The sequence below is a fragment of the Acanthochromis polyacanthus genome, chromosome 5, assembly GCF_021347895.1.
Source record: "Acanthochromis polyacanthus isolate Apoly-LR-REF ecotype Palm Island chromosome 5, KAUST_Apoly_ChrSc, whole genome shotgun sequence".
Classification (NCBI taxonomy): Eukaryota; Metazoa; Chordata; class Actinopteri; family Pomacentridae; genus Acanthochromis; species Acanthochromis polyacanthus.
The window spans coordinates 246,998-264,553 of NC_067117.1; the positions used below are offsets into that span (position 1 = coordinate 246,998).

Here is a 17,556-nt window from a genome sequence, read left to right on the forward strand (position 1 = left end):
CAGAATAAAGACTTTATTATCACAGAAATATGTTTAATGTCCTCCTGAAGAGAAGCTATAAGAATCAGTCATTCCACTGATTACCAACACATTCAGACACTCATCTGCCATATCTTCTTCAACTGGTTCCACAGGAGGTGGAGGTCCAGTGGATAACAACATCATCGTAGATGTTATCAGAATATATTTATTAAATGAACCTGACTTTAGATCAGTAAATGGACCTTCAGGAGCCCGTAGGAGCCTTCAGGAACCTGTAGGAACCTTCAGGAGCCTGTAGGAACCTTCAGGAGCCTGTAGGAACCTTCAGGAGCCTTCAGGAACCCGTAGGAGCCTTCTGGAACCTGTAGGAGCCTTCAGGAACCCGTAGGAGCCTTCAGGAACCTGTAGGAGCCTTCAGGAACCTGTAGGAACCTTCAGGAACCCGTAGGAGCCTTCAGGAACCTGTAGGAACCTTCAGGAGCCTTCAGGAGCCTCCAGGAATCTTCAGGTTGCTGCTACTGTTTCTGCTGAGACAGGAAAGGTTGACACACCGTTGTTTTGTCTTTGTTGTTGAGCAGCAGCCTAAGGATCTGGACCTGGAGCTCCTCCACCACTGCAGAAAGACAAACATCTGGTTTATTTCAAGAAACGTGCAGCAGCTCTGATCCTGTTGGTTTAAAACTGAATATATCCAGAGCAAACAGGAAGAAGCAAACCTTCGATTCTCTTCTTCAGCCTCTGGCAGCCTCTTTCATAGGCTCGACGCCTCAGACGTTCATCTGCACTCTCATCTTTGGGTTCTCGCTCGTCTTTACCCTGAAACACAAACCAAACAGAACCAAGACGCTGATTTACTGATGGAACCACTTCTGGGATTAAAGAAACTGAACTGGTTGAAATCATGTTTATCAGATTCCAGTTTGTTCATGTTAATGAGGATTCTTCCACCAGCGTTAGTTCTGGAGTTCCTCAGGGTTCTGTGTTAGAACCAGTATTGTTTACTTTGAACATGCTCTCCTTAGATAGTAGCATTAGGAAACATTACAGAAATATCCGTCGTTATGGAGTTGACACCCAGTTCTATTTCTCCATAGAACCTGATGGAACCAATCAGTTGGATGTATCGCCAACATGTCTGAAGGACATAAAGGTCTGAAGTACCTGGAACTTTATCCATTTAAATCCAGACAAACTGAGGTTGTTGTATTTGAAACTCTGCATCTAATCAGATAGTTCCTCTAGATGGCACTGCCTCCAGTTCTACTGTAGAGAACCTTTGAGTTCTCTCTGACCAGGATCTGTCCTTCAACATCTAAACCAGTCTGTAGGACAGCTTTCTACCATCTAATGGTAGTAAAATCAGGAACATCTGGAACATCTCAGAGTGATGCTGAGGAACTAGTCCATGCATTTAGAACTTCTAGGCTGGACTACTGTAGTTCCTGATGATCAGGAGGTCCCAGTAATTCTCCTAAAAACCTCCAGCCAGAGTTCTGACAGGACCCAGGAACAGAGATCAGAGTTCTCCTGTTAGCTTCTCTTCATGGCTCCCTGTAAAATCCAGGATAGAATCTAAAATCCTTCCTCTAACATCTAAACTCTGAATGAGCAGCTCCATCGTATCTTAAAGATCTGGGGCCTCATTTAAAAATCTTGCGTACGCACAAAACAGGGCTAGAAAGTGGCGTAAATCACAAACTTTGCGTAGAAAGCGGCGTACGCTGTGTACGTCGTGATTTCTAAAAACAAACTTGGCATGAGAATGTGCGCACCGGTGCACCAACTTTGATGCTTGCTTAAGCACATTTTGGAGACAGAGGGAACGGCAGTGATGGAGGGTGAAGTGGTGAATTGAAACCAGATTGATCTCAAACCTTTATTGTTATCACATATTAGACTTGTAGAGCCGGATAATCATAAACCCTCATTGTTGTAGATGTTCATATAGTGCGTCATTCGGCCGACGACTGTATTTGCAGAACTATGTTCATATGTCAAACTTCCATCTTCAAATGATATAGAGCGGTGAGTGGCACTGATTGATTACTGATTTGGAAAAGGCCTGTGACAATCAGTCCAGTCGCTGATCAAGCAGATAACTAGCGGGTCACAGCCGTGTGTAATGTGGCACAATGGATGAGCTGGCATTGCTGGAAGATCACGTTAAGAATGGAGAGAGATTTTAGGATCACGGGGATTTGCCCATGACGATGACTGGCTAATAAGCCGATTCAGATTCCCTAGAGCAGTGCTCTTGGATCTATGTGCTGAACTGGGCCGTCTTAGACCGACCCCCCCGCCCAAACCATCCCGGTACAGACACAGGAGCTGACGACTCGGGGGTTTCTGGTGACACCGGCTCCTTCCAGCGTTAAGTGGCCGACAGGTATGTGTTTAATATGAAGAATATATGAGGTTACATTTGTTGTCTAAATCCTATCTGGGTCTGATATACAGTTAAATGATGTCCTTTAGGTCTGGATATCACAACCATCCCTCGGTGCAATAATGCCAGCTGTTTGGATGACATTATAAACATGACCAGTCAGTACATCAGGTTTCCTTACACTGTGGGTGAACAGGCCAACATTAAACGGCAATTTGCAGCAATGTCCGGTTTCCCAAATGTAATCAGTGTAACTGACTGCACTCATGTTGCTGTAAGGGCTCCGAGTGAAAATGAATTTGTCTGTGAACCGAAAAAATGTACATTCAATCAGTGTACAAATTATTTGTACATCGGACATGATCATAACAAATTTAGTGGCAGGGTGGCCTGGATCAACACATGATTCATTCATCCTGACGCACAGCAGTGAACAGACTGCAGGGGGCGCTGCGTGAAATGCCGTGGATCAGCAGCTTATTTATATACAGATACATTCATGAGTTACTTTGCATTGACCATTCATGGTAAAATGTGGGTGTGTTGTGGGCGGAATGTGAGGTGGATCCACCTGTGCAATCTTCCAGCTGGAGTGTGATTTATCAAGGAATTGCGTGCAGCTGTTCTTACGCACAGTTTTATAAATCAGGGGCGAAGGGCATACGCCCATTTCAGATTTTTGGCATACGCAAACTTTTAGTATTGATCCTACGCAAAGTTTTATAAATGAGGCCCCTGATTGTTACAGACCATCCTATCAGAACCCTTCCCTCTCAGACTGCAGCTTTACTGCTGGTTCCAGAGGTTCCAGAAGCAGAACCTTCACTTATCAGCTTTTCTGTGGTGGAACCACATCCTAGACTGGGTTCTGGAGCCAGACATCCTCTCTACTCTAAGATCAAAGAATGTTCCTCTGAGCTGACAGAACTGCTCCCATGATGCACTGGGCTCCTCTGCATACAGGTAGACATCACCTTTATATCCACTGACTCTGTTCTCTGGATCTTCTGCTCTGACCAACCTCCAGAATGTTTATTGTTCTCATGTGAGTTCTCCTGTTCTCTCTCCGACCAGCCAAGCAGATGTCTGTTTTCCTAAACCTGGTTCTCCAGAAGGTTTCTTCCTGGTAAAGAAGAGTTTTTTCTCCAAGTATTGGTGCTGAGTTCAAACTTTGGATTTGTTGTTTTTCTGTATAAAACGGAGATCTTCACCTATGAGATGAGGTCCCAGATGGTTGAACTGTTGATACATGAATAAAAGTGAAGAGAATGCATGAAGATAAAAAGTTACTGAAGGCTTGTTTTCTGCATGATCAACAGTTTGTCTCTAAACTGTGGATCAGAATTTTCTGAAATGTTTAGTTCTAACTTAAAGCAGAACGCTTCTCTGTGGTTCGGTTCTTCAGGCAAAACGTTAAAGGATTGGTTCTAATGTGACAGAAGACGTTCTAAAGCTCCACAGTGACAGTCTGAAGGCTCCGGCAGGTCTAACCCTAACGGACCGACACCTGAACGGGTTGACAGGTGAGTGTCTCACCTCCTTGTCGAAGTGCGTGGGCCACCAGGTGGTGGGGATGAGCTCCTCTAGCCCCGCCTCCTTCACTCTCAGAGGAGTCTTGATGTAGAAGAAGACGACAGAACGAAGAACATCGAACGTGAGCTCCTGTTAAGGACTATCTCCTCAGTTTGATACAGTCTGACTGAACATCTGTGGCTCAGAAGGATCTGAAGGATATAAGACGTTGTTCAGAAGGTACTTCCTGGACTTCTCGTGGCGGAGGATGGCAGTGGTCAGACGCAGGTAGTGAATCTGGAACAAACAGAGCAGCTTCAGCCTGAACAGAACCTGCAGAACGTTGAAAGGTTCTGGAACTAGAAGCTTCACTGAATAAAGTGTCCTACCTGGAAACCCAGATCTGGGATGATGGGAGAGAATCTGTAGGCTCTCAGGAGAGACATCATCAGCTGCTTCAGACACTCATTCACCTCATAGTCCTGGAGACAGACGGGTTAGAGAGAGAGAAGGTTAGAGAGAGATGGGTTAGAGAGACAGACAGGTTAGAGAGAGACAGACGGGTTAGAGAGAGAGAAGGTTAGAGAGAGATGGGTTAGAGAGACAGACAGGTTAGAGAGAGACAGACGGGTTAGAGAGAGAGAAGGTTAGAGAGAGACAGACAGGTTAGAGAGAGAGAAGGTTAGAGAGAGACAGACAGGTTAGAGAGAGAGAAGGTTAGAGAGAGACAGACAGGTTAGAGAGAGACAGACGGGTTAGAGAGAGAGAAGGTTAGAGAGAGACAGACAGGTTAGAGAGAGAGAAGGTTAGAGAGAGACAGACAGGTTAGAGAGAGACAGACGGGTTAGAGAGAGAGAAGGTTAGAGAGAGACAGACAGGTTAGAGAGAGAGAAGGTTAGAGAGAGACAGACAGGTTAGAGAGAGAGAAGGTTAGAGAGAGATGGGTTAGAGAGACAGACAGGTTAGAGAGAGACAGACGGGTTAGAGAGAGAGAAGGTTAGAGAGAGATGGGTTAGAGAGACAGACAGGTTAGAGAGAGACAGACGGGTTAGAGAGAGAGAAGGTTAGAGAGAGATGGGTTAGAGAGACAGACAGGTTAGAGAGAGACAGACGGGTTAGAGAGAGAGAAGGTTAGAGAGAGACAGACAGGTTAGAGAGAGAGAAGGTTAGAGAGAGACAGACAGGTTAGAGAGAGAGAAGGTTAGAGAGAGATGGGTTAGAGAGACAGACAGGTTAGAGAGAGACAGACGGGTTAGAGAGAGAGAAGGTTAGAGAGAGATGGGTTAGAGAGACAGACAGGTTAGAGAGAGACAGACGGGTTAGAGAGAGAGAAGGTTAGAGAGAGATGGGTTAGAGAGACAGACAGGTTAGAGAGAGACAGACGGGTTAGAGAGAGAGAAGGTTAGAGAGAGACAGACAGGTTAGAGAGAGAGAAGGTTAGAGAGAGACAGACAGGTTAGAGAGAGAGAAGGTTAGAGAGAGATGGGTTAGAGAGACAGACAGGTTAGAGAGAGACAGACGGGTTAGAGAGAGAGAAGGTTAGAGAGAGACAGACAGGTTAGAGAGAGAGAAGGCTAGAGAGAGATGGGTTAGAGAGACAGACAGGTTAGAGAGAGACAGACGGGTTAGAGAGAGAGAAGGTTAGAGAGAGATGGGTTAGAGAGACAGACAGGTTAGAGAGAGACAGACGGGTTAGAGAGAGAGAAGGTTAGAGAGAGACAGACAGGTTAGAGAGAGACAGACCGGTTAGAGACAGACCGGTTAGAGAGACAGACAGGTTAGAGAGAGCGTAGTGTCTACAGATACGGACCCGTACGCGTAGCCTGTGGCCTACGGATACGGCACTTTCCATTTCCCAGATTGCTTCTTTAATTCTCGCTGCCTGAAATACCCCAGTGCCCCCTATCGTGTGGCCATTTTCATGGCAAAAAGGACTTCGATGTCGATATGAACTGGCTTGGCCTCTATATACATGTGTCTCTACTGCATTCACTATAGTTACACCCACTGTCTTTGGCCAGTTATTTAAAAAGTAATAAAGATGAATGAGATCGCCACGGTGTAGAAAGGTTTATAACAGAGTATAAGATGTATTTCAGCAGGTCCGTACTTCCAGTACAGATGCTACGGGTACGGGTCCGTACCTCTAGCATCAATCTAGAGAGAGATGGGTTAGATCTGATCCAGACTGAGGAGGACAGTCGCTTCTTCCCGAAGTTTCCAAAGAGCACAGAATCTTTCTGGGCTCAGTTTTCCCTAAAAACACATCAAACTGTCCACGTTCTGCTGTTATAGCGTCCTTCAGCGTCTCACTGCTTTAAATCATCCACAGATTTCTCCACAGAAACTCTTCACCTGCTCAACTTCCTCTTTAAAGTCTTTTCTTCTGTTTTGTCAGGATCATGGGACCTATTAGCAACAGGTTAGCAACATGTTAGCAACATGCTAGCAACACATTAACAACCTGTTAGCAACACGTTAGCATCCCTGCTGCTAGCAGCTAGCTAAACTCAAACAATCACCAGCAGCCTTCAGTCCCATCGTTTCCTCAGTAAAGCTGCTTCTCTGAACTCCTGGATCTAAGGTCCTGATCAGCGGTACCTGGCTGTGGTCGACCAATCACAGTAGACTTTACAGGAGGGGGAGGAGCTACAACAGAGTGATGCAGCAATGGACAGTCTGAGGAAATGATGCGTTTCTGAACATAAAGCAGGTAAACAACCCAGAACACAAACATGGAAGAGTAAACGAGGAGAAGGTTACCTCCATGAGCAGCCAGAAGAGGTCGAGCAGCTGCTGGATCAGCGGATGCTCATCCACAGAACCTCCTCCCTCCAGGATCCCCAGCAGGAAGTTCATGAGAACATCCTCCACCAAGTACACTTTACACTGGGGAACAGGAGGAAACAGCTGCTTACTGTGGGAACACTGGGAATGTCCCAGTATCAGCACACTGGGAACATCTTCATTAGAAACCAGGTAACAGAACAGCTGGAGAACAGGACTGCAGCTTTACTCATTTAAATGACGTTTAATCCAACAGGAACCAAACTCTCTGAGACTCTAAGCTATAAACTCATGATTTCTCTGCTGGGGGAATATTTCAGGGCTTTGATTTGACAGTTTTTTGATGTTTTATCAACCAGACGGTTTAAATAATGACTCGATCTTAACCCGGCAACACCACCAACATGTGTTCACCATGAGAGGAGCAAAGTGGTTGAAGATATGAGCCAGAGTGATGAGGACAGTGGGTTCTCCATGAAGCTTCCACAGAGAACAGTCCTTCTCCAGCAGCCGCTCGTCCTGTAGAAACATCACAACATCCAGTCACTTCTGAAGAACCAACAGGAGCAGATGAAACTGGATGTTAATCTGCAGGAGAACTGTTGTTCTCTGCAAACAGCAAACTGAGATTCATCGTTACCTGCAGAGGATTCTCACCTGAGCGTCGATGGAGGTGGACAGAACGTTCCTGATGTATCCCAGCAGTCTGTGGGCCTTCAGCAGGTCCGCAGCTGGAGGGTTCTGGAGGGGCAGGTACCCGTCCACCGGATACGTAGAGCAGCTCGGGTTAAAGACAAACACTGACGGAGGGTTTTTAAGTGAAAACATGGTAACCCTCGTGCCGTTCTGCACGTGAAATCAACATGGTTTAGTTTGAAAATGTGGAGAAAAAAATATTTCCACAGTGAAACTTCTGACGACCACATTTTCAACATTTGTGAGAAATCTTTGAACATTTTTTGGTGGAACAAAAGAAATGCTAAAAATGTTTCCTAAGAACAGTCACATAAAAAATTTACCAAAATCCAATGAAATTCTCTGGATTTTGGTTGATTTTTATGTGAATGTTCTTAAAGAAAATATTTGAAGTTTTAATGATATACATGCAATCATTTTAGATATTTTTAGGAGTTTTTTTGGAAGATTTTTACTCATTTTTTGAAAAAATATTTGCAGGACTTTTCTTGCTAAATTTGGATGATTTCTAAAAAATATATATTTGAAGGAATTATTAGAATTTTCTCCCTGAAGGTTTCTGCAAATTTTCAGAAACTTGGGGGTGTTTTATTCTGAATTTTTGGATTTTTTCCAGACAGGAAACAATATTTTTTGGTGCCTAAAAATGAGGACAACAGGAGGGTTAAAGAACATGTGAATTACTCCATAAAGTGCTTTGAACCACATAAATCTGGCTGCCACAAGGTGGTGCTGCAGGCTGGAAACTAACCCAGCTGGTAAATCTGCAGAAACGGTTTTAAATCAGGATGACATGATGATCTGCTGTCGGCCAGAAACAGCTGATCAGTCCTGTGACCTGAACATTTCCAGTAAAAACACCTCAACAGGTAAAGCTTCAGGTGAGGTCAGCAGGTGTTTCCCTGCAGGTATCCAGTGGGCGGAGCCAGGCTGACTCCCACCTGGTTGATTCTCATAATCTCTCCTTTCAGTTCCACTCTGACCTGCAGCAGGATTTAAAGCTGGACTTTCAAAGTTCTCAGCCGTAAACTAAAGAGTGTTTTTCATCGTCCACAAAATCTGAAATCAATCAGAGCAGGTAGAATAAAAGGTGAACTTCTAACGTCCTGCAGCAGCTTCACACTCTGATCTGCTGCTGAACCAATGATGACAAACATCTGATCTACCAGGGCGACAGCTCATGTGTTTCTGGGTGTAGAAACTGATCTACAGGAAAGAAGAAATGAAGTTAGAGACAGACAGGTGAAGGACAGATAGGTTAGACAGACAGGTGAGAGACAGGTTCAGTCGTTCCTGGATATCTGAGTGGTCGGCTGCCGAAGTTGAAGGCCACCGACTCTTTGAAGGACAAACTGATGGCGGGAAAGTAGGCGACTCCTGGACCCGTCTTAATGCCAGTGAAGGCCGTCCCCAGAGACTGTCCATTCCTGAGGACAGGTACAGGTGAGCTGCTGTTAGTACATTTATATTAGTCAGTCCAAAGAGCTGCACAGGAGAAAGACTGCAAGACAGCACTGGAAGAAACCAATTAAACCCACCAACAATGACTGAGAACAGTAAATAAACCCAATAAAACTGAGAAGCTCAGAATGTAAAGCCACAAATCTAAATGTATTTTTTCTCCCTTTTTTGTCAAACCTGCACCTTAAAAAACTGTCAGATAACATTAAGTCAACATGGAAATATAAGTACTTCCATCATCGTACCTGAAGTATGAACTAAACTACTTCCATCATAGTATCTAAGTACTACTAACTGCTCAGGTAGAAGTACTGAGGTAAACTCAGGTGAGCCAGGTGAGGGTAAGTGAGGACTTACAGGCAGAAGGTGATGGTTCCTTCATCAAGGTCTATCAGGCAGCTGACGATGTCTCCTGCTGCCCACGACTGGAACACAAAGAAACGTTTAGAAACACTCACCTGGATATTAACCTGTAGCTCCACCTGCTGCTCCACCTGCTGCTACACCTACAGCTACACCTGCTGCTCCACCTGCTGCTACACCTACAGCTACACCTGCTGCTACACCTGCTGCTACACCTACACCTACAGCTACATCTGCTGCTACACCTACAGCTACACCTGCTGCTACACCTGCTGCTACACCGACAGCTACACCTACACCTACAGCTCCACCTGCTGCTACACCTGCTGCTACACCTACACCTACAGCTACATCTGCTGCTACACCTACAGCTACACCTGCTGCTACACCTGCTGCTCCACCTGCTGCTACACCTACAGCTACACCTGCTGCTACACCTACAGCTACACCTGCTGCTCCACCTGCTGCTACACCTACAGCTACACCTGCTGCTCCACCTGCTGCTACACCTACAGCTACACCTGCTGCTACACCTACAGCTACACCTGCTGCTACACCTGCTGCTACACCTGCTGCTACACCTACAGCTACACCTGCTGCTACACCTGCTGCTACACCTACAGCTACACCTGCTGCTACACCTGCTGCTACACCTACACCTACAGCTACATCTGCTGCTACACCTACAGCTACACCTGCTGCTACACCTGCTGCTACACCGACAGCTACACCTACACCTACAGCTCCACCTGCTGCTACACCTACAGCTCCATCTGCTGCTACACCTACAGCTCCACCTGCTGCTACACCTACAGCTACACCTGCTGCTACACCGACAGCTACACCTACACCTACACCTACAGCTACATCTGCTGCTACACCTACAGCTACACCTGCTGCTACACCTACAGCTACACCTGCTGCTACACCTGCTGCTACACCTACACCTACAGCTACACCTGCTGCTACACCTGCTGCTACACCCTACAGCTCCACCTACAGCTCCACCTGCTGCTACACCTACAGCTACATCTGCTGCTACACCTACAGCTACACCTTCTGCTACACCTACAGCTACATCTGCTGCTACACCTACAGCTACACCTGCTGCTACACCTACAGCTACATCTGCTGCTACACCTACAGCTACACCTGCTGCTACACCTGCTGCTACACCCTACAGCTCCACCTACAGCTCCACCTGCTGCTACACCTACAGCTACATCTGCTGCTACACCTACAGCTACACCTACAGCTACACCTGCTGCTACACCTACACCTACAGCTACACCTGCTGCTACACCTGCTGCTACACCCTACAGCTCCACCTACAGCTCCACCTGCTGCTACACCTACAGCTGCACCTGCTGCTACACCTACAGCTACATCTGCTGCTACACCTACAGCTACATCTGCTGCTACACCTACAGCTCCACCTGCTGCTACACCTACAGCTACATCTGCTGCTACACCTACAGCTACACCTGCTGCTACACCTACAGCTACATCTGCTGCTACACCTGCTGCTACACCTACAGCTACATCTGCTGCTACACCTACAGCTACACCTGCTGCTACACCTGCTGCTACACCTGCTGCTACACCTACAGCTACATCTGCTGCTACACCTACAGCTACACCTACAGCTACACCTGCTGCTACACCTACAGCTACACCTGCTGCTACACCTGCTGCTACACCTACAGCTACACCTGCTGCTACACCGACAGCTACATCTACACCTACAGCTACACCTGCTGCTACACCTACAGCTACACCTGCTGCTACACCTGCTGCTACACCTACAGCTACACCTGCTGCTACACCTACAGCTACATCTGCTGCTACACCTACAGCTACACCTGCTGCTACACCTACAGCTACACCTGCTGCTACACCTACAGCTCCACCTGCTGCTACACCTACAGCTACATCTGCTGCTACACCTACAGCTACACCTGCTGCTACACCTACAGCTACACCTGCTGCTACACCGACAGCTACACCTACACCTACAGCTACACCTGCTGCTACACCTGCTGCTACACCTACAGCTACACCGACAGCTCCACCTGCTGCTACACCTACAGCTACACCTGCTGCTACACCTACAGCTACACCTGCTGCTACACCTGCTCACCTTTCCGTAGTTGGTGGTCGTCACGTTCCACTTCCTGACTCTGTTTCCATCGTAGGCGTACGAGTCCGGAGTGTCACCGACTCCTTCCTGAACACAAACACACAAAAACACACACACAGTAACACAACCTGAATTCTGGAACTAACTTTAACCCTGTGTGTGTGTGTGTGTGTGTGTGTGTGTGTGTGTGTGTGTGTGTGTGTGTGTGTGTGTGTGTGTGTGTGTGTGTGTGTGTGTGTGTGTGTGTGTGTACCTCCTGGTTGAAGCGACAGCTGAGTGTACACCATCCGATCTGCATCAGACCCTGAGAGGAGATCAGAACCTCGTAGGCCCATTTACCTAAACAAAACACAATCAGAACACAATCAGAACAAAAACATGTTCAAATCCATGCTCTGGTAGAACTGTTCTCAGCTGATCTACAGCAAACATCTCAAACAGCAGAGTTTAACCTGATTCTACCTGCTGATAAATAATAATTAAGTTCAACTGATCTCACCCTCATACACACCTGTCCTCATAGGATACACCTTCATACACACCTGTCCTCATAGGATACACCTTCATACACACCTGTCCTCATAGGATATACCTTCATACACACCTGTCCTCATAGGATATACCTTCATACACACCTGTCCTCATAGGATATACCTTCATACACACCTGTCCTCATAGGATACACCTTTATACACACCTGTCCTCATAGGATACACCTTCATACACACCTGTCCTCATAGGATATACATTTATACACACCTGTCCTCATAGGATATACATTTATACACACCTGTCCTCATAGGATACACCTTCATACACACCTGTCCTCATAGGATATACATTTATACACACCTGTCCTCATAGGATATACCTTCATACACACCTGTCCTCATAGGATACACCTTCATACACACCTGTCCTCATAGGATATACCTTCATACACACCTGTCCTCATAGGATACACCTTCATACACACCTGTCCTCATAGGATATACATTTATACACACCTGTCCTCATAGGATATACCTTCATACACACCTGTCCTCATAGGATATACCTTCATACACACCTGTCCTCATAGGATATACCTTCATACACACCTGTCCTCATAGGATATACATTTATACACACCTGTCCTCATAGGATATACCTTCATACACACCTGTCCTCATAGGATATACCTTCATACACACCTGTCCTCATAGGATACACCTTCATACACACCTGTCCTCATAGGATACACCTTCATACACACCTGTCCTCATAGGATATACATTTATACACACCTGTCCTCATAGGATATACCTTCATACACACCTGTCCTCATAGGATATACCTTCATACACACCTGTCCTCATAGGATATACCTTCATACACACCTGTCCTCATAGGATATACCTTCATACACACCTGTCCTCATAGGATATACTTTCATACACACCTGTCCTCATAGGATATACTTTCATACACACCTGTCCTCATAGGATATACCTTCATACACACCTGTCCTCAAAGGATATACATTTATACACACCTGTCCTCATAGGATATACCTTCATACACACCTGTCCTCATAGGATATACCTTCATACACACCTGTCCTCATAGGATATACCTTCATACACACCTGTCCTCATAGGATATACCTTCATACACACCTGTCCTCATAGGATATACCTTCATACACACCTGTCCTCATAGGATATACCTTCATACACACCTGTCCTCATAGGATATACCTTCATACACACCTGTCCTCATAGGATACACCTTCATACACACCTGTCCTCATAGGATATACATTTATACACACCTGTCCTCATAGGATATACCTTCATACACACCTGTCCTCATAGGATATACCTTCATACACACCTGTCCTCATAGGATATACCTTCATACACACCTGTCCTCATAGGATATACATTTATACACACCTGTCCTCATAGGATATACCTTCATACACACCTTTCCTCATAGGATATACCTTCATACACACCTGTCCTCATAGGATACACCTTCATACACACCTGTCCTCATAGGATATACATTTATACACACCTGTCCTCATAGGATATACCTTCATACACACCTGTCCTCATAGGATATACATTTATACACACCTGTCCTCATAGGATATACCTTCATACACACCTGTCCTCAGAGGATTTACCTTTATAAACACATGTGGTTGCTCTGATGGAGCTGAAGTTGCTGTGGCCGATCACCTGGAAGCAGAAGACAGAACTCCGATCATGCTGTTGAAGGTGGCAAGACACCACAGACAGGTGGACAGATAGGTAGACGGAAAGGTAGACAGGTGACTCACCCCCAGCAGGTCATCGTCTACAAACAGCAGTCCTTCGAAGCCGCTGGTGTGGTCGAGGACGACAGGTTGAGGACCCAGACGTCCTTCAGTCTGATCTGAACACAAACAGGTTGGAGGCAACGTTCAGTCCAGAAGACATTCCTCCTGAAGTCCAGCTCAGATGTTTAAGGAGGAACCCTCCATCAAAACCTCCTCAGAACCAGAAACTTTATTAACACTATCAGTGGTTCTGACCCAGTTCAAGGTCCAGTCTGTCCAGTTCAGTATAAACTTTATAAAGTTCTTCCTTGTCAGAGTGAACATGTCTGCAGATGATCCGGGTTTCTCCTTCCACGGTTTCTAATAGTTCTGACCAACCTCCTACCAACATTAAAGTTGACCCAGAAGGAATTTTAAAGTTCTCACTGGTAGTTGATGAGGAACTGCAAAAAGTCATGTGTCTAAATGCTGGAAAAAGTCCATTAAAAAGTGATAAATCTGGACCCACCTCTATGGACTTCAAGGACCTGGAATGTTCTAAGTGAGAATAAACTTTAAGACTGGAAGCAGGAAAGGAGAACATCCCCTGGAGAAAGTTCTAGAGTCAACCTACCGACAACTGGAGAAAGTTCTAGAGTAGACCTACCGACAACTGGAGAAAGTTCTAGAGTAGACCTACCGACAACTGGAGAAAGTTCGAGAGCAGACCTACCGACAACTGGAGACAATTCTAGAGTAGACCTACCGACAACTGGAGAAAGTTCTAGCGCAGACCTACCGACAACTGGAGAAAGTTCTAGAGTAGACCTACCGACAACTGGAGAAAGTTCTAGAGAAGACCTACCGACAACTGGAGACAAATCTAGAGTAGACCTACCGACAACTGGAGACAAATCTAGAGCAGACCTACAGACAACTCGGTAGGTCTACTCTAGAACTTTCTCCAGGGGATGTTCTCTTCTATGGACCTCAAGGACCTGGAACTCTGGAGATATTTCCAGTCTGAAGGTATAACTCAGATCATTACTAATAATAATTTAGTAGATCTCAGATTTACAGTGTCTCTTCCTGTCCTCAGGTTCATCCTGCAGCGTTCCATTTATTTTTGTTTTGCTTTCATCTCTGATGTCATCACATTTTTGAAGTCTCATTCTGTGTGTACTATGTGTACTGTGCGTACTGTATATACTGCATACTGTGAAAGTGTATATACTGTATGCAGTGGTAGTGTATGTACTGTATGCAGTGATAGTGTATGTACTGTATGCAGTGGTAGTGTATGTACTGTATGCAGTGATAGTGTATGTACTGTATGCAGTGATAGTGTATATACTGTATACAGTGGTAGTGTATATACTGTATACAGTGATAGTGTATATACTGTATGCAGTGGTAGTGTATGTACTGTATGCAGTGGTAGTGTATATACTGTATGCAGTGATAGTGTATGTACTGTATGCAGTGATAGTGTATATAGTGTATATACTGTATGCAGTGATAGTGTATATACTGTATACAGTGATAGTGTATATACTGTATGCAGTGGTAGTGTATGTACTGTATGCAGTGATAGTGTATATACTGTATGCAGTGGTAGTGTATGTACTGTATGCAGTGATAGTGTATATAGTGTATATACTGTATGCAGTGATAGTGTATATACTGTATGCAGTGATAGTGTATGTACTGTATGCAGTGGTAGTGTATGTACTGTATGCAGTGATAGTGTATATAGTGTATATACTGTATGCAGTGATAGTGTATATACTGTATACAGTGATAGTGTATATACTGTATGCAGTGGTAGTGTATGTACTGTATGCAGTGATAGTGTATATAGTGTATATACTGTATGCAGTGATAGTGTATATACTGTATGCAGTGATAGTGTATGTACTGTATGCAGTGATAGTGTATATACTGTATGCAGTGATAGTGTATATACTGTATGCAGTGACAGTGTATATACTGTATGCAGTGATAGTGTATGTACTGTATGCAGTGGTAGTGTATATACTGTATGCAGTGGTAGTGTATGTACTGTATGCAGTGATAGTGTATATACTGTATGCAGTGGTAGTGTATATACTGTATGCAGTGATAGTGTATGTACTGTATGCAGTGGTAGTGTATATACTGTATGCAGTGGTAGTGTATGTACTGTATGCAGTGATAGTGTATATACTGTATGCAGTGGTAGTGTATGTACTGTATGCAGTGATAGTGTATGTACTGTATGCAGTGGTAGTGTATATACTGTATGCAGTGATAGTGTATATACTGTATGCAGTGGTAGTGTATGTACTGTATGCAGTGGTAGTGTATGTACTGTATGCAGTGATAGTGTATGTACTGTATGCAGTGGTAGTGTATATACTGTATGCAGTGGTAGTGTATATACTGTATGCAGTGGTAGTGTATGTACTGTATGCAGTGATAGTGTATATACTGTATGCAGTGGTAGTGTATGTACTGTATGCAGTGGTAGTGTATGTACTGTATGCAGTGATAGTGTATGTACTGTATGCAGTGGTAGTGTATGTACTGTATGCAGTGGTAGTGTATGTACTGTATGCAGTGATAGTGTATGTACTGTATGCAGTGGTAGTGTATATACTGTATGCAGTGGTAGTGTATGTACTGTATGCAGTGATAGTGTATGTACTGTATGCAGTGATAGTGTATGTACTGTATGCAGTGGTAGTGTATGTACTGTATGCAGTGATAGTGTATGTACTGTATGCAGTGATAGTGTATGTACTGTATGCAGTGGTAGTGTATATACTGTATGCAGTGATAGTGTATATACTGTATGCAGTGGTAGTGTATATACTGTATGCAGTGGTAGTGTATGTACTGTATGCAGTGATAGTGTATATACTGTATGCAGTGGTAGTGTATGTACTGTATGCAGTGGTAGTGGTATATACTGTATCTAGTGCGCCCTCTGCTGGAGCTGCAGTGTCTCTACCTGAACTCTCCTCAGGTTCATCTTCAGTCAGACGTTTCTCCAGGTGAGAACTCAGATCCTGGAATCCTAGAACCTTCCTGTAGACCAAAGGAATAGACTGATCAGTTTATTGATCAGTTCATTGATCAAACTGAAGGATCGATCAGCTCACAATACATCCAGTAACCTTCTAACTCCTCAAACCAAATATTCTCACTAAGGAACACATTTCAAAATGAATAAGAATAAGAAATATAAATTGGAACCTACAGGACGAGCTACTGAAACCAGTCATAATGCTTAAATATGACTACAAAGTAGTAAAGTGGAGATAAAACGTGAAATTAATCAATCAATCAATCAATAAATTACAATAAAATAAAACAAGAAACACTAAAAAGCAATCCGTAAATAAAATAAAAACAAGTTTAATTAGAATAATTAAAATACATCCAACTAAAAGGTCAAACAATAGCTTAGAATTAATTAAGTTTAATAAGAATATTCAAAACGAGACTACAGAGTTTTAAACTTTCAGAATAATGAGGCCACAATGATAAGAATAAGATATAAAACTCTGGAACACAATAAAACAGAATAAAAGTAATAGATACAGAAACACAGACATAGAAATACAGATTTATAGTGTTTCTATATATAGAAGTGATGAAAGAGACATGAGAGCAGAGAAACTAAAGACGCACAAACACACACACTAACACACACCAACATCATTAAAACACACACACTAACACACACACTAACTTTAAAACACACATTAATACACACACTAAAATTATTAAAACACACACTAACACACACACCAACATCATTAACACACACACACTAACATTAAAACACACATGTAATATTCACTGATGATTTCGTGCACATTAACGACCAGTGATAATGATCTTGAATGCAGCACCCCTGGGACGTTGTGATTGGTTGTTTGCATCACATGTGTATCC

The 17,556-nt window shown here is 44.2% G+C and overlaps 1 protein-coding gene and 1 long non-coding RNA gene across 2 annotated transcripts in view; both read right to left on the reverse strand.

Moving 5' to 3' along the window:
• The window catches only part of LOC110966941 (E3 ubiquitin-protein ligase RNF123-like), a 151,018-nt gene that overhangs the window by 121,203 nt on the left and 12,259 nt on the right, over nt 1-17,556 (reverse strand). The window contains exons 4-18 of the mRNA XM_051947767.1: nt 16,607-16,683; nt 13,657-13,751; nt 13,501-13,555; nt 11,581-11,666; nt 11,328-11,414; nt 9,182-9,249; nt 8,665-8,790; nt 7,325-7,439; nt 7,082-7,186; nt 6,644-6,769; nt 4,270-4,362; nt 4,109-4,177; nt 3,905-4,027; nt 699-798; nt 534-595 (exon numbers count right to left, since the gene is read on the reverse strand). Coding sequence (XP_051803727.1) covers nt 534-595; nt 699-798; nt 3,905-4,027; nt 4,109-4,177; nt 4,270-4,362; nt 6,644-6,769; nt 7,082-7,186; nt 7,325-7,439; nt 8,665-8,790; nt 9,182-9,249; nt 11,328-11,414; nt 11,581-11,666; nt 13,501-13,555; nt 13,657-13,751; nt 16,607-16,683 — 1,387 coding nt within the window. The remainder of the gene's footprint in view (nt 1-533; nt 596-698; nt 799-3,904; nt 4,028-4,108; nt 4,178-4,269; nt 4,363-6,643; nt 6,770-7,081; nt 7,187-7,324; nt 7,440-8,664; nt 8,791-9,181; nt 9,250-11,327; nt 11,415-11,580; nt 11,667-13,500; nt 13,556-13,656; nt 13,752-16,606; nt 16,684-17,556) is intronic.
• LOC127533892 (uncharacterized) lies at nt 11,785-13,489 on the reverse strand. Its single transcript, XR_007941768.1, has 3 exons — nt 13,098-13,489; nt 12,292-12,694; nt 11,785-11,981 (listed from the first exon to the last, which is right to left on the reverse strand). It is a non-coding gene; the product is annotated as an uncharacterized LOC127533892 (long non-coding RNA).